Source organism: Halictus rubicundus, unplaced genomic scaffold, assembly GCF_050948215.1.
Source record: "Halictus rubicundus isolate RS-2024b unplaced genomic scaffold, iyHalRubi1_principal scaffold0025, whole genome shotgun sequence".
Lineage (NCBI taxonomy): Eukaryota > Metazoa > Arthropoda > Insecta > Hymenoptera > Halictidae > Halictus > Halictus rubicundus.
This window is the reverse complement of record NW_027488566.1, coordinates 596,341-623,378: the sequence shown is the minus strand read 5'-3', so window position 1 is coordinate 623,378 and position 27,038 is coordinate 596,341. Positions and strand designations below refer to the sequence as shown.

General features: G+C 46.0%; 1 protein-coding gene and 1 long non-coding RNA gene across 2 annotated transcripts in view; both read right to left on the bottom strand.

The window, feature by feature from the left end:
• Positions 1-27,038, bottom strand: part of LOC143363144 (uncharacterized) — a 114,535-nt gene that overhangs the window by 23,432 nt on the left and 64,065 nt on the right. The window contains exon 2 of the long non-coding RNA XR_013083754.1: positions 19,626-19,922. This is a non-coding gene — a long non-coding RNA (uncharacterized LOC143363144). The remainder of the gene's footprint in view (positions 1-19,625; positions 19,923-27,038) is intronic.
• LOC143363150 (uncharacterized) lies at positions 1,959-3,846 on the bottom strand. Its single transcript, XM_076803749.1, has 2 exons — positions 3,421-3,846; positions 1,959-2,410 (listed from the first exon to the last, which is right to left on the bottom strand). The coding sequence occupies exons 1-2, from the start codon at positions 3,788-3,790 to the stop codon at positions 1,959-1,961; spliced, it is 822 nt and encodes a 273-aa protein (XP_076659864.1). The 5' UTR covers positions 3,791-3,846.

Sequence of the window (27,038 nt, the reverse complement as noted above, 5' to 3'; positions counted from 1 at the left end):
TTAGAGAATTTAGAACGTTCATATAACCAATTAACGCAGCAATTGAATACAGAAAGCATATTTACTAAACTCATAATGAAAATCGATAATGCCATACAGGATTCGCACTTCCAACTTGACGAAATATTAAACGCGATCATTTTAGGTAAACAAGGTATCATTAGCCCACAGATTATAGAACCCGAAAAGCTTGTAAGCAACTACGCGAAGATCATAGGACATCACACTTATAACATTGCCATTGCGCCCAAAATCGAACACTTTCAATTCATACTCGACATCAGTGACTTAACCGTTTTCACGTATAATGACAAATTATTTTTCAAGATTTCGATACCTCTAGTGCTCGAACAAGAATGGGATATAATGCGCGTATACCCCATCCCGCATAAAAGAAACAATATATTTATGGCACCCGTGATAGAAAATCCAGTATTTCTAACTTCAAACCTCCTTTACATAAACACTGATCTCGACTATATCACCAAACATTGTAAACGAAAGATAGTCATGATTTGTAAACAAACGCAGCCGATCCACAACAGTAATTCCGACAACGACTGTCACAGCGAAATTATTAACTACAAGAAGAACATCAACAATTGCGAGATATCCGTTTATAAGATCGACTACATCAGTTTCATACCGCTGCACGCCGAAAATCAATTCCTAGCGATACCCTCTAAACCAGTAGAAATTGACGCGATATGTTCCACTAAACATAATATTCAGACCATTGACAGACCATCTATAATTAGCTCTAACGATTCATGCGATTTATTGTTTAATAACGAGTACATGCGAATAGGCGAAAGCAAAACCGAACTAGCTTACGATATGAAAATGAAAACCATAGAACTCAATAACAATGATAGTTACATTCACATTTTGGAGAAGATCAAAAACACGCCGAAAATTATAAGCAACATTGCCTCGTACCGAACTTCCGCGGATCAACTCGATAGCGAAATATCAAAGCTAAATTTCGAACATAGAATAGAGACTTTACGATCGTATGGTATGAGTGCATTACAAATAATAGGATATGTATCGGTAGGATTGATAGGTTTATACGTGCTCAACAAATTAGGATTACTCGACTGTCTGAAGAACTGCGTCCCCAGAAAACTCTGTTTCCACCTGCTCTGCTGTAAGATCAAGAAAGGGCCACAAATCCACAACGACTTCCAACCAACGCAACCGAGTGCGCCAATCAGCCTGTACACCACTGTAAGCCGCCCTTTGGCAATCGAAGACAATGAGGGAGGAAGAGTCTTGATACAGCCCCAGCGGGTCCGCTTCAAGAAGAGCATCCTCAAAAAGAACTTAAGGGACTAAGTTCAATCTAAGAAGGGGGGAATGTGACAGGGACCACACCTGATTATGGCCCGTTGCACACGGCAACACCTTCGTTGCACACGGCAACACCTTCGTTGCACACGGTACCACCTTCGGAGAAGTCCTGTTGATAAGAAGGGATCAAATATCCTCAGCGGTCAGTTGTCTCCGACGGTATAAGAGGCCGCCGCCCCAGGGCACGAGCGTTCAGTTTTGTTTTAGTATCGCCTACGTACGTTCTCCGTGTATTTCAATCATTGTAATAATCTTTGTAACTAACTCAGTGGTACTCAACTCCGGTTGAGCAATAAAGTTTTTTTTTATATTTTCTTCTTGATTATTACGTGACACTCGGTTGGTTGCGACGCATCGTGACTATGTACTGCTCCGCGGGTGTGATACTTTCTGAAGCGTAACGCTCGAAACACCTCGTTTTGTACAATACCTTAATCGCCTTATCACTTCCTTAACCGATAAAAATAATTGATATTTCTACAGTTGCAACGGTCTTCTCGCTAACGGCTTCACCGCTTCCTTTTTCAAAAGGAAGTTGTCCCCCTCCTCCAATCAGAACGCAGTTGCAACGACCTTCGTGCTAATAGTTTCACCACTTCCTATTTTCATAGGAAATCAACGTCATCGTTGATACTATAATGACCCCAAGGAAGAGTATTGATCAAATTATTGCAAATGTATCGTTTATCGTCGTATGGACTCAGCGCCAATTTCATTTCGGATACCGAATACACCTGATGCTGTACGGACATTATACGATTATTGCTAACACTTTTCTCCGTATAATTATGAAGGCACTCGATATAGTCTTTGAAACTTATATCCCTAGCCGTGGCATTTGTTCTAATGCCTTTTATCTTTTTGGTTTCACAGCACGCGTCCTCGCTGTCGCGCACGCGAGTCGCGTACATTTTCGAGCGAAGTCCTACGAATTCCGTCATAATTTTGACACCGTTCTCGTCCTTCATCAAACCCAACATCTTTTTGTTCGCGATCGGAACGCCGTACACGTTGTTCTCAGCATAATTGCTCGTGTCGTATCGACTGGAAAGTTGGGCTGTTCGTTTTTTCAAAGAAATTATGCGCGCGTTTGTGTCGAATAGAGTTTATTTTAAACTTAACAAATGCCCTGTCACCGGCCGAACTAACTTTGGGTGACTAGTTACTTTGGATACAATGAATTGTAGCGGTGGTACGGTATGGCGCGATTACTGACTCGAATGGTCGTGGTCTGAGTCTGAAGCTGACTTTTTCGGATGCCGACTTTGCTGATTCTGCCGCTCTGCTCCGAGGCCCGCTTACTCGTCACCTCGGTGGTGACGCGATTTTTTGGCCATGGGCCCGTTTTCGGTGGAAGAAGCATCCCCATTCGTTGATTTGACTTGAGGGCGGAGGTTCTTCTGAAACAGCCCTCACCGGTGGAGGAGGAAGTCCCCACCTCAAGTCAATAAGGGAGAGTTCCCAAAATGCGCGATTTATGGGACCCCGGAGCAGCGCGACGAAGGCCTAAGTGGCCCATGTACGCCGTGCTAGCCAAGTGGCTAGCAGCTAATTTATTGCCCCTTGGCCGAGGTCCGGTGACGAAGACCAAGGGCTGGAAAAAATGTGCGTTTACTGTCTCTGGTTTTCGTCCGTTTGACGAAACCCAGAGACACGGTTATTGGGGTTGTAGCGCAACCCGAGCGTGCCTCGCGTCGTGCGGAAGAGGATTTACGACCCCTTGTCCGCCGCGTGTAGTGGGCCATAAGGCCCGCTGTGTCCGAATCCGGAACCCTCAAGTACCTCGCGGACGGTACACGGTATGAGGGTCGCACGGATTGACTTATGGCCACTTTTCCAATGCCATCAGCTCGAATCCTCAAGCGCCTCGCGTGCGGCAACTCAAGGATTAGCATTCTTCGTGATTAGTCGAAGGACGGACAAAAATCGGAAAAGGGCTTTTTGTCACGCATGTGTATTTTTTGGGCGAAAGAGCATGCTCCGTGCAGCTGTAACATCCTCGCTTGCGTTACGGCCGGAAATGCGAGGATTCACGGTACTTTTGTCTGCGAGGGATCGAACATCGACTGATATCGCGTTTCAACAGCTCGTACGCATCGTCGCAAACGATCTCGTATATCAAGCTGTCCGTGTCCGTGTATAAAATCTTACAGTTTTCTTTTAAATTTGGATACATATAGCCATAATGAAAGTCGTACAAACAGAATTTAGATATATCCAATACGGACATGCCTATGTATACGGGTTTATAAAATTTAATATTCCTTTTTTTCAGTTGAATCGCAACGAAATCCTCCGAGAACACCGTGCAACTGTGAAAATTCGGTCTAGCTATCAATCGTTCGACACCGTGTCGACCGTCCCACCGAGAGAGTAATTTCACGCTCGCGTGATTCCGAACGTTCTCCATAGTCTTTCCGAACACCGCGTTATTCATTAGCTTGAACAAATTTTTTGAAAAATCGTTGTTCGCGTTGGTGCGTAATTTAGTGTTCAAATCGATGTAGCTGCACAGCCATCGAGACTGTCAAAACTCTAAAATTCGATAAATTTTCCCTAATTTCAAACCGTGTCGCAAACTTTGCTGCAGATATCGATAATGCAGAACGTATCGCTCCTTATCGCGAAGCGTTGCCAGCAACTTCCTTTGACTCGAGCCGGCCGTCGCCTTGTCGTGACTCGGGCAAAACGGAAGATCCGCGTGAGCGTCATGAATTTCGCGTGGATACTCTAAATCCACCTCCAAAATGTATCCTACGGGACTGTCGATTGGAATAGATTCGACGTTAAAATTATCTATATGCGCCCGTTCGTCCACCCAGCGAAAACCGCTGTGTGGCAGAGGTTGCGACATGGCCCAACCGTATAAATTATTAACGTCGAAATACATTAGATAGGTGGACGGCTCGCTCGAATCGTACGTCGGTAAATACTTGTTATTGGCACGCGCATACCTGTGAGAACATTGACTCAGTCCACCGCGTATTCCACGCTCCACGAACAATAGCATGTCCACGTCGGTGAACAGCTCCAGTTCGATCTTTGTCATTTTTAACATCACGTCCCACGCGAAACCGGGGAGCGTGTAATAATGCGCCGGATCGAGTTTATAGTTCTCGAGGCAGTCTTCGCGGAAATTTTCAAAAACATCTGCCAGCAACAGTACGTCCAATTTTAAATACAAATCGCTGTACTGTCCCAACGTCTTTATAGCGAAACGAGACCAAACCGTATTCGCGTGAAGATAATCGGTGTCCGATATCTCGCTGGTACATAACCGATTGTAAAATGCTTCGCGCGGCGGCAATCGCTCCTCTTTTAGTGTATCGTACGACGTTAGATAGTCGTACGGAAAAACGCCTTTTCTCGTTAAAAGATTGAAATTGCTGTCGGAAAGATGTGCAAATTCGCCTCGTACGACGCGCAATTTACTCTTGTCCAAATACGAGGATAACTTGTCCAGACTAGAATTCAGGAATTTGAATGAATCGATGAATCGAAACTTTATCAACTTCTTGTAATCTCTTCCCATCCCCCCGTCGTTCTCAACGTGTTTCGTGAACGAGATGTACCGCTCTTTCGTCAGCGGTAACACGTCTATCTTCCCCTTGAACGCGTTTGCCAATTCCTTAATGATCAAATGCGCGTCGTAACCGGATAAATTGTGGAAAACCACTGGTATCACGTACGAAGATTGATAATTCAAATTACAAGCGTTATGCGCCGGACCGCGATACGCGCCCGTGATATGACAATGATCATGCACTTTTTCGTCGCAGTCGTTGAACGGTTTTTCACATACGTGGCAACACGTGGCTGTAAGAAAATCTAATTTTTCTGCTTCGGTCAATGTCCTCATCGACACGTTTTTATCAAATATCTTCTGTAATTTACAACTTAACTCGTGCAACTTTGTCGCGAACCATGTCGAGCATCCCTCTTCTCTGGAACAAGCCCGATACTCGCACAGGGAAGCATCGTATCCACAATGCATGTAATAATCAATACTGAACGCGTGGTGATGTTGATACTGCGTGCGCGCCCCGCGGCTCTGTCCTTCATGTTTCTCCAGCAAACATTCCAAATCGGCGTAAATAACGAACGGCGCCCGTTCTTTGTATGCGTAGTTGCTAAACCGCAGCCACATGTCTTCCGAGGTCGGAAGCGTCAGAGCGCATTCGTTCATTCGTTCGCAATCGACCGTATGAGCGTCTAATCTCTCTTGCGACGGGAAATATTGTAAGCATCTGAGAAGAAAAAAAGATATAACATGGTCTTTAACTGGAAAAGGAAAAAAATGCTCTCAACTTACCTGTCGCAAACATGTGTAGGTCCAGTGCGTGTCCGAGAATGATTCGAGTGCCGCGCGTGAAAGATAAACTCCCGTGCGCGGCTGTGTCGTTTCCTTGTGCCTTCGTTCCGCGCGCGTTCGGCGGCATCGTTTGTCGGCGGGAGTAAAGGACCCGCGCGGACCCGAGCGGCCCGATCGCGGCCGCCGCGTTACAATAACAGACAATGTGGACGAGCTGGCGAGTTTGGGAGACGTTCGGTATCGGGCAGTTCTCGTCGAGACGTGGAGAAGCGCGCTTCTGATATCTCTTGTTTATACCTTGTCTTTTGTTCCTTTTTTTTTGTTAAATATATTCACTCTTTAAAATACCAATGGTTTTTTGTCATTCCGTGGTCCGTATGATCCTACAATAGTGGGGGCTCGTCCGGGATCGAATCGGAACATATGTTGGCAGAATTACTTATTGGTTGTGCGTGAATATTCGCGTTGTTTAAGAAGTGTGACGCAGTGGTCGTGCAGAACCTCATTCTGGACGGTAGCTTTGTACGGTGTTGTGCAGTGCGTGATAGGCAGACGGCCGCAAGAAGATTTATATTACGCAGTGTATTTAGGGTGTCAAGATGCCGTTCTCGAGTGGGGAATGTGGTCCCGCTGTCGAATCGATGACGACCGAGGAGCTGCGAGACAGGCTGCAGGAGCTTGGCCGCTCGATAAAAGGATCCAAGGCCGTGCTGGCCGTTAGACTGAGAAAGGCCATGCAGAACGCAGAAAAGACGAAAGACGATGGAAATGATGACGGTGACGAAGAGAATTTCGACGCGCTCTCTAAAGACGAAGTCAAGACGAGACTCCGCGCCTTGGGCCTGAAGGTGACAGGTAAGAAGGCCGAGTTGGTGGGGAGGCTGAAGGCAGCCTACGAAGATGATGACGACGAGGATGATGACGACGAGGATGATGACGACGAAGACGATGACGACAATGAAGATGAAGACGACAATGAAGATGAAGACGACAATGAAGATGACGCTGAAGATGAAGAAGTGGAAAAAGTGGTGAAAAATTCCAGACGAAACGACGTGGGAAATCGTAAACATTCTCGAGATGTCGGATTCTCCCGTAACGTACTAACGTTCAAAGATGTTGAGGATGCGTTAGAGACTTTTAGTGGCGATGGAAGCGAGAACATTCACAGATGGTTTGTAATGTTTGAAGAAACGGCAGAGATGTGTGACTGGTCGGAAACTCAGAAAGTTATATACTGTAAACGGTTGTTAAAGGGCTCAGCGAAGCTATTTGTCAATTTCGAATGTCATGCGAAAACCTGGACAAAATTGAGGAAAGAGCTCATCAAAGAATTTTCAAATACGGTAAATAGTAAGCAAGTTCACGACCAATTAAGTAAGGTGAAGAAGAGGCACGATGAGTCATACCAAGCGTACGTGTATCGCGTTTTGGAAATGGCCAGCCACGCGGAAATTGAAATAGAAGCGAAAATCCAATATATAATTGACGGGATTCAAGACGATGAAGTGAGCAAAACGATTTTGTACACCGCCTCTACAGTGAAGGAGCTGAGGAAGAAATTAAATCAGTACGAGACGCTAAAGAATAATTCCAGACTGAAGACGAGTGCAAGAATCCAGAAGTATGAAAAAACGAAGAGACCAACTCAGGCGCAAAGCGATGAAAAGTCCAAGCATTGCTTTAATTGCGGAAGTAAGACGCACATAAGTCTGTACTGTCCGCATAAAGTTAAAGGTCCAAAGTGTTTCGGATGTGGCGAATTCGGACATGTTTCGTCAAAATGTACAAAGTCTCACGGTGCGAACAAAGAAAGGAAGGAAGGAACGGAGAAACCACGATGTGATTTGCTGGCATCAACTGATAAGAAGACGTACAAAAAGGTAGAAATTTTAAATAAGGAAGTGACGGCCGTGCTGGATGGTGGCAGCGATTTACATTTAGTGCGATCTAGTTTTTATGTACAACTTGGAGCGCCGCCTCTCGAACGCAAAACCATTTCCTTCGACGGAGTGGGTACTGTGAATCGACGCACGTTGGGACGCTTTCGAGCAGAGGTTGTGATCGATGGGTTGTCGTTTAATTTCAATTTTGACGTCGTGCCGGATGACTTCCTGGGTCACGACATGCTGGTCGGCGGAGAATTGTCAGATCATGTTGAAGTGCGCACGAGACATAGACAAGCGACGCTGGTGAAATTGGAATCGGAAGAGACGCAGTTGGAGGAAGGTGGCTGGAAGGTATTAGCGATTAATGCTTATGAGGAACCGGAGGATGAGCATAACGTCGAAATTCAACATATAGCCGATCCCGAAATCAAAGCAGAGGTGAAAGAAATCGTTGAAAATTATACGCCGACGCATACTAAACATACGGGAGTGGAAATGCGTATAGTACTCCAAGACGATGCCCCCGTGTTCCAGAACCCTCGGCGACTATCAGCCGAACAGAAGAAGCAGGTGAACGGAATCATCGATAAGTAGATGGATGACGGAATAGTGAGGCCGAGTGTATCGGATTTTGCTAGTCCAATTGTGCTGGTCACAAAAAATAATGGGCAACCGAGACTGTGTGTCGACTATCGAGCCCTGAATAAGAAAATCATCAAGGACAGAAACCCTTTGCCGCTAATTGAGGATCAACTGGATCGACTGCAAGATGCGAGATTATTCTCCACGTTGGATTTGAAAGACGGTTTTTTTCATGTGCCAGTTGAGGAAGACAGTGTAAAATACACAGCGTTCGTGGTCCCCGATGGACATTATGAATTTTTAAAAGTGCCATTCGGATTGTGTAATTCGCCGGCTGTTTTTCAGAGACACATACGTGTAATCTTTCGTTCCTTGATAACAAGTGGCGTGGTGTTAGTTTACCTCGATGATTTAATCATTCCTTCGAAAGACGAACGTGAAGGTTTAGAAAAACTGAAAACTGTGTTGCAAACGGCGAGTCAATTCGGTTTAGAAATAAATTGGAAGAAGTGTAAATTACTGGTGGACAAAGTAGAGTATTTAGGATACATCGTGGAGGCAGGTCAGATACAACCCTCTCCAAAAAAGACGTTGGCAGTGTCGAAGTTCCCGATACCCAGAACTATAAAACAGGTGCAGAGTTTTTTGGGACTCACGGGGTATTTCCGGAAATTTATTCCCCAATTTTCCGTGCGTGCGCGACCGTTGTCACAGTTGCTAAGAAACAGTGAAAAGTTTGAGTTCGGGTCGGAGCAACAAATGGCGTTTGACAGTTTAAAGTCAGCGCTAACTGAAGAACCAGTGTTGAAGCTGTATCGAGTCGGAGCGGAGACGGAGCTGCACACAGATGCGTGCATGGGTGGACTTGGAGCAGTGCTGCTCCAAAAAGATTCGGAAGGCGGTAAGTTGCATCCTGTGTATTACGCCAGCTGGAAGACGACACCCGCCGAAGAGAGATACACAAGCTACGAATTGGAGATTCTAGCTGTGGTTAAAGCTCTAAAGAAGTTTCGCGTGTACCTACTCGACGTAAAGTTTAAAATAGTGACGGACTGCAAAGCCTTCGTGTTAACGATGAAGAAAAAGGATTTATGTTTAAGAGTGTCGCATTGGGCACTTTTAATCGATCAGTTCGATTACACGATCGAGCATCGACCAGGAGCATCGATGCGCCACGTTGACGCACTAAGCAGGAATCCTGTTGAAGTCTTTCTAGTGCAGGAGGGCCGAAACGGATTAATTGAAACAATTCAGAGAGCTCAGCAAGACGATCCTGAATTAAAAAAGACGATCGACGCTGTTCAGGCCGGGCGACACACGGACTTTTCGATGTCTAAACGAGGAATCTTGTACCGAGAAGATGGTGGAGTCGACCTCATGGTGATACCCAAAATTATGCAGTACGATGTAATAAAGCAGGCACACGAGCAAGGACATTTTGGATGGAAGAAAATCGAATTTGCGTTAAAACGAGAATTTTGGTTTCCTAATATGCGACAGAAAATTCAGAGGGTGATTGGGAACTGTGTCAAGTGCTTGTTGGCAGAAAGAAAATACGGAAAGAGCGATGGACTACTAAATCCAATCGAGAAAGGAGCTACACCGTTGGACACGTATCACGTGGATCATCTAGGGCCGATGCCATCCACGAGAAAGGCATATAACCATTTGTTGGTGGTTGTAGACGCATTCACGAAGTTTGTGTGGATCTACCCGACGAAGTCGACGACTGCAAACGAAGTTGTCGATAAATTAAAGAAGCAAGCGACCGTTTTCGGGAATCCTAGACGCATAATTTCGGACCGCGGAACGGCGTTCACCGCTAATGTGTTTAAGGAGTATTGTGCAACGGAAAACATCGAGCATGTTTTAATCACCACGGGCATCCCGAGGGGAAACGGACAGGTTGAAAGGATGAACCGCGTCATCATCCCCATGTTGACCAAGATGGCGATATCCAATCCTATGGAATGGTGGAAACACGTGGATCAGGGGCAACAATTTATGAATTCAACATTCAGTAGGAGCACGCAGATGACTCCTTTTGAGTTGATGATTGGAGAGAAAATGAGGTTGAAGGATGACCAGCAGTTGAGAGAACTAATAGAAGAAGAATTTATTAAGGTATACGAGGAAAACCGCACTAATTTACGAGACGAAGCCAGGAAGAATATTCTCAACGTCCAGAGAGAGAATAAAAAGACGTACGACAGGAAGAGGAAAAAAGCGAGAAAATTTAAGGTTGATGACCTTGTAGCCATACAAAGGACACAATTTGGGGGAGGTGCGAAATTGCACCCGAAATTTTTAGGACCTTACAGGGTAACGAGCGCAATGAGGGGCGACCGATACATTGTGGAGAAGGTGGGAGATCATGAGGGCCCAAACAAAACAAGTTCAGCGGCTGACCTTATGAAACCATGGACGAGATTAACCGATTGGAATGAGGTGTTTAATAACAGCGATGAAGATAACGCCCTGGAGGTTGACGACCATCTGGAAGATTAAGCTGTGAGGTATCGAGGACGATACCCGAGCAGGACGGCCGGTTGTAGGTCCAGTGCGTGTCCGAGAATGATTCGAGTGCCGCGCGTGAAAGATAAACTCCCGTGCGCGGCTGTGTCGTTTCCTTGTGCCTTCGTTCCGCGCGCGTTCGGCGGCATCGTTTGTTGGCGGGAGTAAAGGACCCGCGCGGACCCGAGCGGCCCGATCGCGGCCGCCGCGTTACAATAACAGACAATGTGGACGAGCTGGCGAGTTTGGGAGACGTTCGGTATCGGGCAGTTCTCGTCGAGACGTGGAGAAGCGCGCTTCTGATATCTCTTGTTTATACCTTGTCTTTTGTTCCTTTTTTTTGTTAAATATATTCACTCTTTAAAATACCAATGGTTTTTTGTCATTCCGTGGTCCGTATGATCCTACACATGCATACGATGGCTATTCTTGCTAAGCTGTGACGAAACCAATCGCGACAAATTTCTTATGCACGTGTAATGATGGTGCGAATCATTCCTCCCTCGTAGAAGCAACAAATTGACGTGCTTGCTCCGCTTCTTCTCGGTCAGATGAAGCACCCCACACTTCTTGCGGACCCATTCGAACACGTTCACGGAAACGTCGTTTACCCGTTCAAAGGGCCTAGCCGATTAAGATGGTCAAAACTGCCCTTAGAGGTTTTTCAATGTTTAATGAACCATTCGAAAGCTGACCCAGAAAAACTCCTCTGAGCAAAATTTCAGCCCCCTATCTTGCCCGTGAGGGTAGTTACAGGGTAAATTATATTTCGCGCTTTTCCACGCATTTTCCACACTCTGATGCTTCCTAAAATTCTGAAAAATGTGGCATATTTTGGATCCTAAGACAGATTTTTGAGAATTTTTTCAGATTTTTTTCTTGCAAACTGTGGTCGCAAAAAATGAAAAACCTCAAAAAATCGGAAAAATGAACATTTCTCAAAAGTATGAAAACATGCTATTTTGCTGTTTAGTGCCCCGATAAAGTACTATAACAGGCAGTGTCCTCAATTTTTTTTAGATTTTTTCTTGTGGGCCCTTTTTGTCCAGACAAGAAAAACCGAATTTTTTCGCCGTTTCTGCTATTAGGAGGAAAGTTACACTTGTTGGTTTTATCGCAGGTATATATTAAGTCATTTTAAACATTATTACATCGAAACAAGTAAGTGTTTGACCTAAGAAATGTTTTAAGAGAAAAAATGGATTGTATTTTGTGCGATATATACCAGAATGTTCGGAACGTTTACAACATCGCCGGTTGGCACAGCGGTTAGGGCGTCGGACTACGGAGCGGATACGCTGGTGTTCGAATCCCGTCGGTGGGAAAGTTTTTTTTCCATACGTCATCTTTATTTTTTCAATTTCTTATATGGTTTATTCATGTGATTTTAACAATATTTTTTTAATGTTTTAAAAATATTGAGTTTTTCATTTTTTGCGATCACAGTTTGCAAGAAAAAAATCTGAAAAAATTCTCAAAAATCTGTCTTAGGATCCAAAATATGCCACATTTTTTCAGAATTTTAGGAAGCATCAGAGTGTGGAAAATGCGTGGAAAAGCGCGAAATATAATTTACCCTGTAACTACCCTCACGGGCAAGATAGGGGGCTGAAATTTTGCTCAGAGGAGTTTTTCTGGGTCAGCTTTCGAATGGTTCATTAATCATTGAAAAACCTCTAAGGGCAGTTTTGACCATCTTAATCGGCTAGGCCCTTTTCGAATATCCTTAAACGACATAGGCAGTTGAAATCCTTCGGTTCGAAGCACCGTGCGGTAATGTGGATAGGAAGAGAAACGCTTCGAGTTTTTCTCGACCGGATAGAGACCCGCCACGACTGCCCAAAAGAAACAGGCCTCGTCGTTACTCTTCACGTTGACGATCGCTCTCTTCAGTTGTATCTCTCGAGGTACAGAGACGTTGCAACCGGCTTGCAACGGCTGGTACTTGTTGCAATTCACTATTAGATGCAGTATCTTCGATAGCGCCCACCCGCTGTCGCGTTCTTGAAACTCCCCCATCGATGTCAGAATCGTTGGCATAACGTCTTTCAGATACCAGCAGCGTAAATCACTCGTTCGAAACAGAGGGAAATTTCGCGTACCGAAACTTTTCACTGAAACCGTATCGCGCAACACAAATTCCGCCTCCAACGTAATGTTCACTTTCAAGGATGAATGTTTGTTCAGAGATTCCGTAACGCGTCTCGTAATCATCCGCTTCGCATGTTGCAAAAACTGACGAGGATCGATGTGCTCAACGTTGATAACGAGACCGGTTGATATGCGATCTCGAAACGCTGACTCGACTTCCTCCCAACGAAGAGACGTTGCGCTCCCGCCGACGCGACTCCTGTCGTATAAACCTCTTCCAACGCGTGAAAAACGATGGCCCAACGATACGTTCAAACTTTTCATACGACACATCACCGATGTTAAGTTAAATTTCACGCCCACCGACAGTTCGTCCTTCGCACATGACAAATATCTCGTACAGTATTGCAAACATTCCATATACGATCTGCTCCATTCGCGATACTCATCGATAGTTTTAATAATCATTGACATGTGTGTCAGGTACTTTAACGCATTTTTTAAAATCCGAATCATCTTGTTCCCCTCCATTTTCTTTTTTGTTCTAACGAAACAATTTTTCAAGCTTTAATTTCACCTCATCCGTTAAATTTCCAGTTCTCAGAAATACGATTATACCTCGTATCCAACCGGCACCACGATGCGTCGTTCGCCCGTTTCGAGGATATTCAATATCTTTGACGGTGAATCGATCGCGGACCATGGTGCCACGACTTGACTAAATCTTTTCGTGTAGAAAAAACATATGCGACTCGTCGCGTCGATTCGCATTAACCGTTCTATCAACGTTTTCCGAGGCTCCTCGTCGGAGAAACTACCGTTCAAATACAAATTTAAAACGTGAACCCAAGCCAAGTTTTTCAATGATAAAACTGCCATTTTTACTCGTCGTCGTCGTCGTTGTTGTTATCATAGTGGTAGTAGTCGATGTCCTCGTCCTTGTCATCCGTTAAAAATAATTTACGTTTTCTGATCGGTAAGAAAGGAGGAGTTAAGATGATTAGAGGCATGAAACGTTCATTCAATGATAGCGTTCCCTCGTAAACGTAATCGGTTCTACGATATTGACGCACTGCCTTGTCCAAGTATGCCCTCAATCTCCATTTAGGTTTTAAGAAAACAAACACTTGTAAAAGATCTATATACTCGTTTCTCACTTCATGCAACAAATCCAACGGTTTATACGCGAAAGTTGTTACGTATGGAACACCGGTGAATGGAAATTTTACGCGAAAAACACAATAAATCTTGCACGATAGAAGGCGAAAATATCGATCGAAAATCTGTTGATACACCTTGGAGTAATTTCGAATATCGCGCTCGAATAACTTTGTCACGGCTAAAGCTTGTAAGAAGGGCACCTCTGCAAACTTCATGATGAATCGCCCGAGACAATTCCAATTTCGCGTCTACGTCTAGTATTCATTGCCACTTACACATACGTAATATTATGAAAAAATACATTCACACACATACACACATACAAAACATAAATAGCGTAAGGAAGTGGTCTAAAAACATTGTGATAATGAAAAAACCGTTGAAAAACCGTTGACACGCGATAATGAAAAACCGTTGACGCGATCGCAAAAGGATGTGGTTCTACGAGAGACGTCATCTCGCGAAAATTGGTAAAAAGATGCAAGAGCGAGAGAGAAACAGTCTCTCTATCTCCCGCTAAATATAATAAAAATGATCGGTCAAATATAATAAAAATGGTCGCTGGCATAATAAAAATGGTCGACCAAATATAATAAAAGTGGTCAGCGGCAAGAGCGAATAAATGGCTGTGCGGTAAAAAGACGTAAGAGTGAGAGAAACAGTCCCTCTATCTCCCGCCAAATATAATAAAAATGACCGGTTAAATATAATAAAAATGGTCGCCGGCATAATAAAAATGACCGGTCAAATATAATAAAAATTGTCGCCGGCATAATAAAAATGGTCGACCAAATATAATAAAAGTGGCCGGTAGCAAGAGCGAATAAATGGCTGTGCGAATGGCCGCCGGCGGAAATGATAAGGCAGCGATAACGTCAAATATAATAAAAATGGCCGCCGGCAAGAGCAAATAAATGGCTGTGCGGTAAGAAGACGTAAGAGCGAGAGAAACAGTCTCTCTATCTCCCGTCCAAATACTATAATAAAAATGGCGGTCGGCAAAAATGGCCGTCCGCAAGAGCTAAACAATCTCCCGCCAAATATAATAAAAATGGCCGTCCGCAAGAGCTAAACAATCTCCCGCCAAATATAATAAAAATGGCCGGCTGCAAGAGCTAAACAATCTCCCGCCAAATATAATAAAAATGGCCGACGGCATAATGGCCGCCGGCGGAAATGATAAGGCAGCGATAACGCCAAATATAATAAAAATGGCCGACGGCATAATGGCCGCAGGCGGAAATGATAAGGCAGCGATAACGTCACGCCCCGCGCGATAAGGCAGCGATGACGCCACGCCCCGCGCGATTACCCCCCCCCCCCCCCGCACCACGCGAGAAAATGACCCCCCTCGCCTATTGAGTTAGAACCGGCATAGACTACCTACTGATGTCATACTCGGACATTACCAAAACGAACCGTAACACGAGAGCCGTTACGAAAAAGATGGAGGTAAAACAGGCAAAGCCAGTGGTAGCAATCTACCCTGGCAAAGGAAGCGATATCTCCAGCAGCGAGGAGACCAGGAAAGCTCTAGGGGATTGCATCAATCCAACAGAGCAAAACATCAGAATCCGGAACATAAGGAAGATAGGGTATTCCGGCATTCTGATAGAAACAGAAACAAAAGAGGACCTTGAGCAAGTCCTCAGAAATGAAAAACTCAAAGCAAAGATGGAAATTGGTCCCCTCCCAAAGAGGAGACCAAAAATAATAATACTAGGAGTTCCCTCGGAAACCTCAGAGGCGGAACTCCTCAAAGCAATAAAGAAACAAAACCTCGACCGAAACACAGAGGATTACATAGAGAAGGAGTTTAAACTCCTATTCAAAACGGGTCGGAAAGACAAGGGAACCACGAACTGGGTGGCAGAAGTCTCCCCAGAAGCCAGGAAAACTCTACGGCCACTGCGGCCAGGACGGGCACCAATATAAGGATTGCCCGAACAAAACAGAAAAGCCCATTTGCATAAACTGCAAAAGGGCAAACAAGCCAGCCAACCACGGGTCCAGAGAACAGTCTTGCCCTGCGTACAAACACGCACTGGAAATTAGTATCAGTCGAATAGACTTTGGCAACGAATAAAAAAAGACCCATGGATAATAACGATAATTCCCACAATGTCTCAGACGGTGAAACCATACAACAACACAACTCAAATACAAATAAAATAACCATAGCCCAAATTAACGCCAGGAACTCTAGAGTTGTCATGGAGGAATTAAGGCTCTTAGCGGAGAAAGAGGACATTGATCTCCTTGCAATACATGAGCCCTACTCGTACACCAACACCTTCAATATAAGGTCCATGGGAAGTGCGGAAGTAATACTAGACACCAAGCTTTTCTCACAGAATATATCAAGGAACACACAACCAAGAGCGTAATAGTCATCTTCAACCCGAATCTCACAGTACTTAAACTAGATCAATTCTATAACACACACTTCACGTGCGTCGAGGTCACAGCACCAGGTAAGAGGTTCTACCTAGTCAGTGCATACTTCCAGTGCTCGGACAGAATAGAACCGTATATCCACTACTTAGACAACACATTACAAAATCTAAAAAGAGAAAACGTCATAGTCCTAGCCGACGTCAACGCTAAATCAGTCCTCTGGTACAATCCAGAGACTGATAACAGAGGCTTAGACATGGAGGACCTCATAGCGCAACATAATCTGTATATTGCTAACCAACCATCAAGGGTCACAACCTTCGACAATGATCGAGGGAAATCTAATATTGATGTAACGCTCGCAACACACACATGCATAGACAATATTCACGATTGGCACATTCACGACAAAATCACAACAAGTGATCACAACTTGATTACCTTCAAGCTCTACATAACAGAAACCGTTGGACACACAGCGCAGTCAAACCGCTTCAACCTGAAGCGTGCCAATTGGGATAGATTCGACCGAATCCTTCAGCCTACAGAAGTCGATCTATGCACAGAAGAGGCCACTCCAGAAATGACGGCCCAGAGAACTGCCGAGCTTGAAGGGAAGCTAGTTTCTGCTTGTGAGAGATCTATAACAAGAAAAAGCAGATTCAAAAAATCAGTTCCTTGGTGGAACCGAGACCTCGACAAACTAAAAAAAGAAGTGCGTGAACTCAGAAGAAAATTCCAACAGACTAGAAACGCTACACAACAAGAAAGACACAAACAGCAGTACCGAAGTACCAAAAACAAATACACTGCACTAATCCGCAAAACCAAACCGAGTAGCTGGCGCTCCTTCGTCACAGACAAAGGAAACTCAGACCCATGGGGAATTGTATATAAATTACAAACAGGCAAAATCCAAACAGCTAAAGCCTGCAGCAACGTTAAAGGAAATGGGCAAGAAACCACCTCCTGGGAACAGACCAACAAGCTCCTGCTAAACAGCCTGATTCCTGATGACAACTCAGAGACCGAAACGTCGTGGCAGAAACAGATTCGCACCAGTGCAGAATCCCCACCAAACACTGAAAATACACCGGCTTTCACGATGATAGAGACTCGGAATGTAATAGCACAGCTCAAAGTAAGAAAGCCCCGGGACTAGACCTCCTGGAGGCGGAAATTATCAAGAAGGCCTGGCCAAAACTGCACAGAGAAATTAGACACCTCTTTAACACTTGTCTCTTCTCTGGTACCTTCCCGGAGAAATGGAAAAAAGGAGTAATCAGGATTCTCCTCAAAAGCGATGACAAAGATGCGTCTGACCCAAGGTCATACAGACCAATATGCCTATTGCCAATTCTCAGCAAAGTCCTGGAAAAGCTAATAGCTATGAGACTCTCTGCCATATTGGATTCGCATCCGCATTCAGCCCAGCAACAATACGGCTTCCGCAGCGGCCGCTCAACGGAAGACGCAATTACCAATGTACGACAGACAGTTGCACAGTATAACGAGAAATATGCAATAGCTCTGCTATTTGACATATCCGGCGCTTTCGATAACGTATGGTGGCCAACTATACTCCAGCACCTGAAAAAGAGGAAATGTCCACGAAATATATACAGACTAATCCAAAGCTATCTCTCAGGCAGAACAATGCAAATACACGACAAAAATTACACAATCTCCAAAGCAGCCACCAAAGGATGCCCGCAAGGCTCTGTCCTTGGGTCCAAATTTTGGAACTTAATATTCGACGATCTGCTGAACACAGTCGAAAGTAACAATATAGAACACGTCGCATATGCAGACGACCTAATGGTGATAATACCAGGAAATTCCAGAATAGAAATGGAAGTGAAAGCCAATAATGCAGCAAAAATAATCACGGAGTGGTGCAATAAGCACAAGCTAACACTCTCCAAACAGAAAACAGAAATGATACTCTTGAAAGGACTCCTGGACATTAGAAGGCCACCTACTGTTAAAATAGGAGACACCTCCATCCTCATGAAAAGTACCGTGAGATACCTCGGTATACATTTTGGAACTAGATTCAATGTCACGCCACATGTGCAACATGTGACCAAGAAAAGTAAAGTCATATTTCATCGGTTCGCACAAGTAGCGAAATCCTACTGAGGACTTAGCTACAGAACCACGATGACAATGTACAAGGGCGTCTTCCTAGCCATCGCGTGCTATGCGGCCGCCGGCTGGAGCGACAAACTAAACGTGCACCACATCAGGAAACTCCAATCAGCGCAAAGATTTGCTCTCCTTAGGGCAACTAGAGCATACCGCACAACTTCCAATGAAGCGCTCAGAATAATCGCAGCCGCTCCACCTATCGACATAGTAATGTCAGAAAGGAGGAGAGCTATATATAACATCAGAAAAGGCTTAGAAACCAAGTTCGGGGATAAGCTATTCAAACCCCCCAGTACACAGGACCAAGACTTAGCACAATTGGAACTGAAGGAAATAGAACTACAAATCAGGCACCACACAGCGGTCCTATGGAGCGGACCGATGGAGTCAGGCGCACCTTGGTCTATTCACCAAGGAGTACTTTCCGAATGTCCAAAGCAGACTAGACGCAAAACACATGAACCCAGACTTCTACACATCACAGCTCCTCTCAGGGCATGGGAAAATAAACAGCAAACTGAGGAAACTAAATCTGATTAGCTCCGACCTCTGTAGCTGTGGAGAAGCAGACACAGTAAAGCACATAATCTATGACTGCCCACTAAACCACAACGAAAGACAAGAGCTGGCAAAAGACCTAAACGAGTCTCGAATCACGTGGCCGTGTGATCTTCAGAAGTTGGTCGAAATCAATGCCTTCAAGCATTTTCGGAAATTCGCAACAACCACTATGAGACGTAGAGAATAAGGAAGAGTCAATAACATACAAGGCAACCACCCTGACGATCCCTCGCAGGTGATACCCCCGGGTATTCGAGATCGTAGGGTTTAACAAGCAAGAACGGTTACCATACCGTCGCCGCAACCTGCTAGAGACCGAGCGCTAAGCTGGTAACTCCGCCTCCTCGTGGCCCCCGCTGGTAGCGCTCCTGGGTCGGCGCAAGCTGATTCGGTAGCGGCTAAGCGAGTTACTTCCCGTATGGGACGGTCTACTCTTGTGATGATCCTTAAGTGGTGAACGAGGGGTTTTTCCGTGTCCGAGTCCACAACACCTACGGACCCACCCTTCGCAGTGATGGAGTTAGAAAGTTTAGGCCACGCAGTGGCCGACCTTTCCGGTATGGGGGAATACCCCGAGGTACGGAACTCCCCTCACGGGGAGTGGTCAATACTACATGTCCCTATCTACTTTCTAGCGAAACCACTGCCAAGGGAACGGGCTTGGAAAAATTAGCGTGGAAAGAAGACCCTGTTGAGCTTGACTCTAGTCTGGCATTGTAAGGAGACATGAGAGGTGTAACATAAGTGGGAGATGGTAACATCGCCGGTGAAATAACACTACTTTCATCGTTTCTTTACTTACTCGGTTGGGCGGAGCGCGTGCACCGAGGTCTTATAACCCGGTTGTAACGGTGTTCTAGAGCCAAGCGTGTAAGAGTGGCGTGAGGCTTAACGGCGGATCGCCGACAATACTCCCGCCTGATCCGATTCGAGGACACTGCCAGGCGGGGAGTTTGACTGGGGCGGTATATCTGTCAAAGAATAACGCAGGTGTCCTACGGCCAGCTGAGCGAGGACAGAAACCTCGCGTAGAGCAAAAGGGCAAAAGCTGCCTTGATCTCGATGTTCAGTACGCATAGACACTGCGAAAGCACGGCCTATGGCTTGAAGAGTTTTCAGCAAGAGGTGTCAGAAAAGTTACCACAGGGATAACTGGCTTGTGGCGGACAAGCGTTAATAGCAACGTCGCTTTTTGATCCTTCGATGTCGGCTCTTCCTATCATTGCGAAGCAGAATTCGCCAAGCGTCGGATTGTTCACCCGCCAACAGGGAACGTGAGCTGGGTTTAGACCGTCGTGAGATAGGTTAGTTTTATCCTACTGATGACTACTCGTTGCGATAGTAATCCTGCTCAGTACGAGAGGAACCGCAGGTTCGGACATTTGGTTCACGCACTCGGTCGAGCGGCCGGTGGTGCGAAGCTACCATCCGTGGGATTATGCCTGAACGCCTCTAAGGCCGTATCCTTTCTAGTCAAAGGAGGCAACGATATTTCCTAAGGAGTTTCGTGTGGGTCGAAAGGCTCAAAACAATGTGACACTACTAGGTGGCATGGTCCTCGTGGCCGGTCATCGCACGGGCCCCATTTTGCCGTACGGACGTCTTTGTACCCGTCGTCGGGATCTCCCCGACACGACGGACACGGCGTTCTAACGGTCGATCATGGGTACTCCAAGTTCGACGTCGAGACTCGGAATCGTCTGTAGACGACTTAGGTACCGGGCGGGGTGTTGTACTCGGTAGAGCAGTTACCACGCTGCGATCTGTTGAGACTCAGCCCTATGCTTGGGGATTCGTCTTGTCGGTTAGACGAGGCCCCTAGCTATAATAATAGCTATTATATTATTATAGCATATATGATAAAAGAAATATACTGTTCCTTTTATTATTTTTTTTTTCAAAGCACTGCGCCGCTGGTACTTTACTTTGAAAATGCGTACGAATTTCAAAACACTACGCCGCTGGTACCCGTGAACCTGGTAGAACAGAATGTAGTACGGCCGGGTGTCACTCGGATCGCTAATAACTCGGTAAACACGCTTACTAGTCGTTTGTCATCGCGATACATGCTATCGTAGAGAAAGAAAAAGATAGAGACATGTAGTATTGTCCACTCCCCGTGAGGGGAGTTCCGTACCTCGGGGATTCGCCCCATACCGGAAAAGTCAGCCGTTCATGTTAGGCTCTCTACTTCTAACTCCATCAGTTGCGAAGGAAACAGTCCGTAGGTGTTGTGGACTGGGCATTGGAAAAACCCCTCGCTCACCAATTAAGGATCATCACAAAGGTAGACCGTCCCGTACGGGAAGTAACTCGCTTAGCCGCTACCGAATTGGCTTGCGCCGACCCAGGAGCGTTACCAGCGGGAGCCACGAGGAGGCGGAGTTACCAGGTTAGCGCTCGGTCTCTAGCAGGTTTCGTCAACGGTGTGGTAGCCGTTCTCATGACTATTTCACCCTACGATCCCGAATACCCAGTTGTTGAGGTATTACCCGCGAAGGATCGTCAGGGTTATTTTGCCTTTACTTCTCAAGTGCCAAAGTCTGTGCGACTAAGGGATAATTCAATTGCGTGTTTAAACGCCGCACAATTCTTGTCTCGCAGACCATGGTTGGATGGTCTGCCTGCTCTTGCAGTTTATGCAAGAAGGCTTCTCTTCTTTCGACGGGCATTTATCATAATTATGCCCGTCTTTACCGCAGTGCCCGCACGTGTCGGTTTTTGCTTTGCAGTGCTTCGCAACGTGTCCAAATGACTGGCATTTGAAACACCTCGTTGCAGCAATATAATCCTTGAGCCCGTAGGCTTGGAACCCTATGAAGACCCGGTTCCTGTCCAGCAGGATTTTCCGGGTCTTTACTGACACCTCCGCCACCCAGTTGGTGGCTTCATGGTCCTTTTTGCCGGTTTTAAATAGGAGTTTAAACTCCTCTTCTAGTTTTGCCTCTGGATCAATATCGAGATTTTGATTTTTGATCGCTTTTTGGATTTCCGCCTCAGATGTCTCCGAGGGGATTCCAAATATTATTATTTTTGGTCTCCTCTTGGGGAGGGGACCAATATCCACTTTCTCTTTTAGTTTCTTATTTCCGAGGACTTGCTCAAGGTCCTCGGTCGTTTCGGTTTCTATAAGAATACCGGAGTTCCCGAGTTTCCTCAGGTTCCGGATTCTTATTTTCTGTTCTGTCGGATTGATACAATCCGACAGTACCTTTTTGGTCTCGTCACTGTTCTTTATCTTACTACCCTTTACAGGGTAGATTGCTGCAGCTGGCTTGGACATTGTAACAGGGGTCCTCTTTGCCAGTTGCTTGGTTGCCTTGTTTGCTCTTATTATGTCCGAGTAGAGCAACGGTTTGGAGGGTGAAACGTCCTGGCCGCGGCTCTTCTCTGGCATGGAGTCTATTTTTGCAGAGAGCTCATTGAGCTTCTCTGTCATTCTGTCCATTTGGTCCTGCATGGAGCTCTGCTCCTTTTGCGCTTCCAGTTTTTCCTTTAGAGACGTGTTGTCTCTAATGAGTTCGAGCCTGAACTCCCTGGCTTCAGTCTCTACCTCCTCGTGTTCCCTAAGTAGGGTGTCGAGGAGTTCTTCGCCTCTGCTTCGTTGGGGCTCTGCAAGTCCCCTGAGGAACCTCCTAAGAAGTTCCTCGGCGTTTAGATCCATCTGGTCGTATCTCTCCAGTTCTATCTTGACGTCCTTTAAAAGCTTTAGCTTATGTGACTCTTCACACGAGTCACTCTTGTTTTTTCTCTTCCTGTTCTTGGGGAAGTCCCATTTATAATCCTCTAGATTTACGTCTGAATACGAATCGTCCGTGTAGTTGTCTGATTCGTCGTCCCAGACAGTAGCTATGTCCCTGCCTGTCTGGGTCGTTTCTTTTTCCACTTTCGTCTTCCTTTCTCCTGTCTTTCCTTTCTTTCCTCCCGCCTTCTTCTTTTTGTTAAGTGTTTTTATCATTTTATTCATGTTTGTTCCCACGAGTTGGGACGAAAGACGGTCGCTCCCCGGGTTACGCCCTTTCCGGGGAGAAGGCGTTTACACTCAGGTTTCGCCTGGTATCCTGAGGTTTGCGCTAATGGTCGATGGACACACCGACCGCCCGTGTAAACACGGGACCTCTTTCGCCGCGTTCTCAGCTTAGAGGTTAAGGGTTTGTTCAAGCGGTTCGCCTCCCCGTTAGGCCGACCGGCTAAGGTAAGCCCCCCGTTTCTCCCGTTCTGCAACATACCACCGGATGTATCCGGTGGGTCGTCGCGGCAGAGGGGAGTCTTCCGGGTGAGAGCCGCGGTTATCGCGAACGGTAACACACGCATGGGCTCCCTGAGAGCCGCGGTCATCGCAAAAGCGATGACTCCGCCAGAACTCTCTTAATGAGAGAGCCGCGGTTGTCGCATAGCGACAACTCACGCAGAGCTCTCTGAGAGCCGCGGTCCCCGCCATGCGACAACTCCGCAAGAGCTCTCTTCCCAGAGCTGCGGTTGTCAAATGGCGAGAACTCTCGCAGGAACTCTCTTACCAGAGCCCCGTTAGTCACCCGAAGGTGTCCAGGTCCTACCACGTGAAGGAGGGGTTGGTGCGTCAGGGTTATACCATGATATAAGTCCCTGACGCTTATAAGACCCAGAGATAGAGACAGAGGGAATCTCGTCAATCCAACGCTGCGGTACGCATAGACCTTCAGGGATACACTACCTAACAATACGGAGCATTATTTGCAACCGCCGTTTACCCGTGCATTTTGTAGAACAGAATGTAGTACGTTCGGGTGTCACCCTACTGAAGTCCATTATTTGCTAATAACTCTTTAAAAAATAGTAGTAGCGAGTTTGGTGTTATGATATATATTGTTAGAAACCGTCTATATTACAGTGATATCACGTCGAAAATCGTCTAGGACCGATACGGAAAAAGTTTCCTTGTCACGTGCTAAGCCTTCCCTAAAGTAGAGCTTGTAACGAGGCCTGAGTAAGGGCGGATTTGTTCGTAATTTCGTCTGAGGAGGAACCAAAACGGAGCAACGAAGGTGAGGGTGATACTGAGGCTTCTTGACAACAACTGGTATTAACAAGATTTATTTGTGCGTGTAAAAATAACAATAGCTGACTCTTATGACTAACTTATAATTAAAATTCTTAACTAATATTTACATTGATTTACTTAACTTTAGAAGGGGGAACAGGGAACTGTTTTCGCGCATAGAATTTAATACGGGGATCCGATTTGACGGCTTGACTAAAATCTGGAACGCTCGTTACGGGGAGAGAAATGGTGGTGAGCTTCCAGGTGGGGAGGGGGAGTGGCTCGATGGGTGGTGTTGATTGTTCTTCCTTCTCTTCGGCGATGACTTCTTCTTCGGCTGCTTCTCCAGGGGTTGTTTGAAAGAACATCTTCTTAAGCTGTTTCAGTTGGTGTCGGCGTCTTCCGCGCCTAGTCTTCTTCTTCTTAATTACTCGAGATATTACAACGCCGGTCATTACTATACTAACTATGTGCTTCTATAAGGGGGCAGCGTCTCAGTCTGGGTCCTCGTGCTAGTGACACGCACCGAGAGCAAGATCGTGGTTGCTGGGGTAGAGATTTCTAAGCTTAGCTTGTAGAGATCTTTTCCGTATTCTGCTCTCGCCGCTAGGGGTACTTATAGGTATCCTCGAATATTTTTAGCAGCGAGAAAGCTCGGGTCCTGAGGGTGTATCTCAGGAGATTCAGTTTCTGAAGCGAGAAAAATGTTGGGTCCTTGACCATCTAGTTTCCGAAAAAGGAACTAAAAGGCCTGAAGAGAGAAAAAGCAAAAGTGGCTGTTAGAATAAATGGGACGGAGCAAGATGAGGGCGAGAAAGATAGCATGATTGTATGCTTGAATGGTTGCGAGGGAGAAAATACTAGTCTTGTATTCGGCTGGGCGTGCGAGCGAGGCGGTATCTGTTTAGAGTGAGAGGGGAGCCATTGGTGTGAGTGCGATCGCACTAGCGCTGAGAATTAATGAGTGTGCGTGAGAGATTTTGGGCTACGAGTACGAGAGAGATAGCGCCACTTCGTAGTTACTCTCTGGTTTCTGAGATGTCGCTGGTGTTCTCGTGATAAGTAGGGCGTGACTGTTGGTAAGAAGCTAAAGGTAAGTTTGCTGACATGATAATATATAGGCGGTGGATAACTGAAAGACGAACGGTAACGTCTAGAACGTAGGTATATAACTGGCAGATGGTAACATACAGGCGGTAGGTAACTGTTTAAGACGTAACGCAAGATATAATTATAAAATATAAAAGAACGCAGTATAAAGTAAGTTGTTAATGAAAGAACGCATGTTTAATATATGTATATATGTAAAAGAACGCATGTTTAATATATGTATATATGTAAAAGAACGCATGAGATATATATATATATATGTATTTGTTTGGGATTGGCTGAATGTGTCGGCAGCGTTCCCGCGCCGACGCGGATCGGCGCCCCGCAATTGGCTGGATCGCGGAGAGAAGCGAGATCAAGAATCGATTGTTAGCTCGCTCTCTAATTGGCCGGCGCCGACGAGACGGGTTACGATCGATTATCATCGTTTCGCCGGCTCGCTCGCTCGTCCAGTTCGTTTCTAACGCTCTAACTAGCTATCTCGCAATCGATCTTTATCTCTGCTTCTTGTTCACGTGAACGCTTCGCGTCTTTTGACCGGTTTCGCGCCACAAGAGATATCTCCGGCTTCCGAAATAGACGGGAGATATCCACGCCAAGCTAAACTGTGCTAACGTGTTTATTTGTATTTACAAACTGTACAAAGTAATCGTTTCTTGTTCGACGATCCTCACGGTGAAATAAAGTCGTTGTCTCAGAAAACCGCGGCTCTTTAGTGTTCGCCTTCCGATCCCAAACAGTATTGATAAATAATAAAACGCAAGAAGTTTGTTTAATTAATAAAGAACGCATGTGTATTGTTATTTAATAATAGCTATACTTTAGATAATTAATATATGATAATGAAAGTAAGTAAAAGATATAATTATAATAACGGTAAGAGAATAGTCGTAGTATATAATATATGTATATGTATATTTATATGAATGAATATATGTATATATATTGTGACGGGTATCAGTCGGGGTGGAGGAAGTGCCGACTCAGCCGGCTGCCAGGGGTCGGTACTGCCTCGAGGAGGAATGAAGAGTAGTCTTTTTCTGGTAGAATACTTGTGTCTTTATTGTCCCTGTTATGTACAACGGTTGCCCTCAGGTGGCGTGATCGCGGCGGCGGATCGGTAGCGCGGCGGCGGTTCGGACTCGCGGCGGTCCTGCGGCGGTATCGCCTCGGTGTCGGGGAGTCGGTGAGGTTTAGCAGGACGGTCCCGCAGGCTTGCGCCCCTCGGGGGAGGGATTCCGGCCCGTTTGCACGGTGCCGGCTCGGACTAGTTTCCCGTAGGCTTGCGCCCCTCGGGGGAGGGATTCCGGCCCGTTTACACGGTGTAGGCTCGGATGCGGGAACGGGGGTGTCTGGCGTGAACGGTGGTTAGGCGGGGAAGTCGCGGGCCTTCGATATACCCGTTACAATATATATGTGTATGTTTACTGAGCGCGAGACTCTAGGTGGCGCGTAACATACGAGTGAGAACACATCGTGCAAGCTTCACGGGCGCGAGAGAGATGTACGTGAAAGCTTATGAATGAAATATAACGGGATCGTTCCTGTGTGAATGAAGCGTAGCGGGGAACGTTCTTGTGAGGGGGACGCAAACCGGTACTGGCCGCGGGTGCGAGAGAGAAAGCGATAGCCGCGTGTGCGAGTGAGAACGCGGGCCTATGCTGACCGTGGGTACGAGTGAGACAGAGCTACTATAGCGAACGCTGCGCGTGCGAGAGAGAGGTACTATGTGTTGGTGCGAGAGAGACAGAGCTATTGGGGTCAGCGGCACGCGAGTGGTGGGGGTTAGCCGCCTTCAGCGTCAGGCAGGAGCGTCGAAAGTGTGTCTTCTGGGCGACTTTCGGCGAAATCGTTGCGTTTCCTGCATGAAATGCACGGGAACGTGACATCCTCTTAG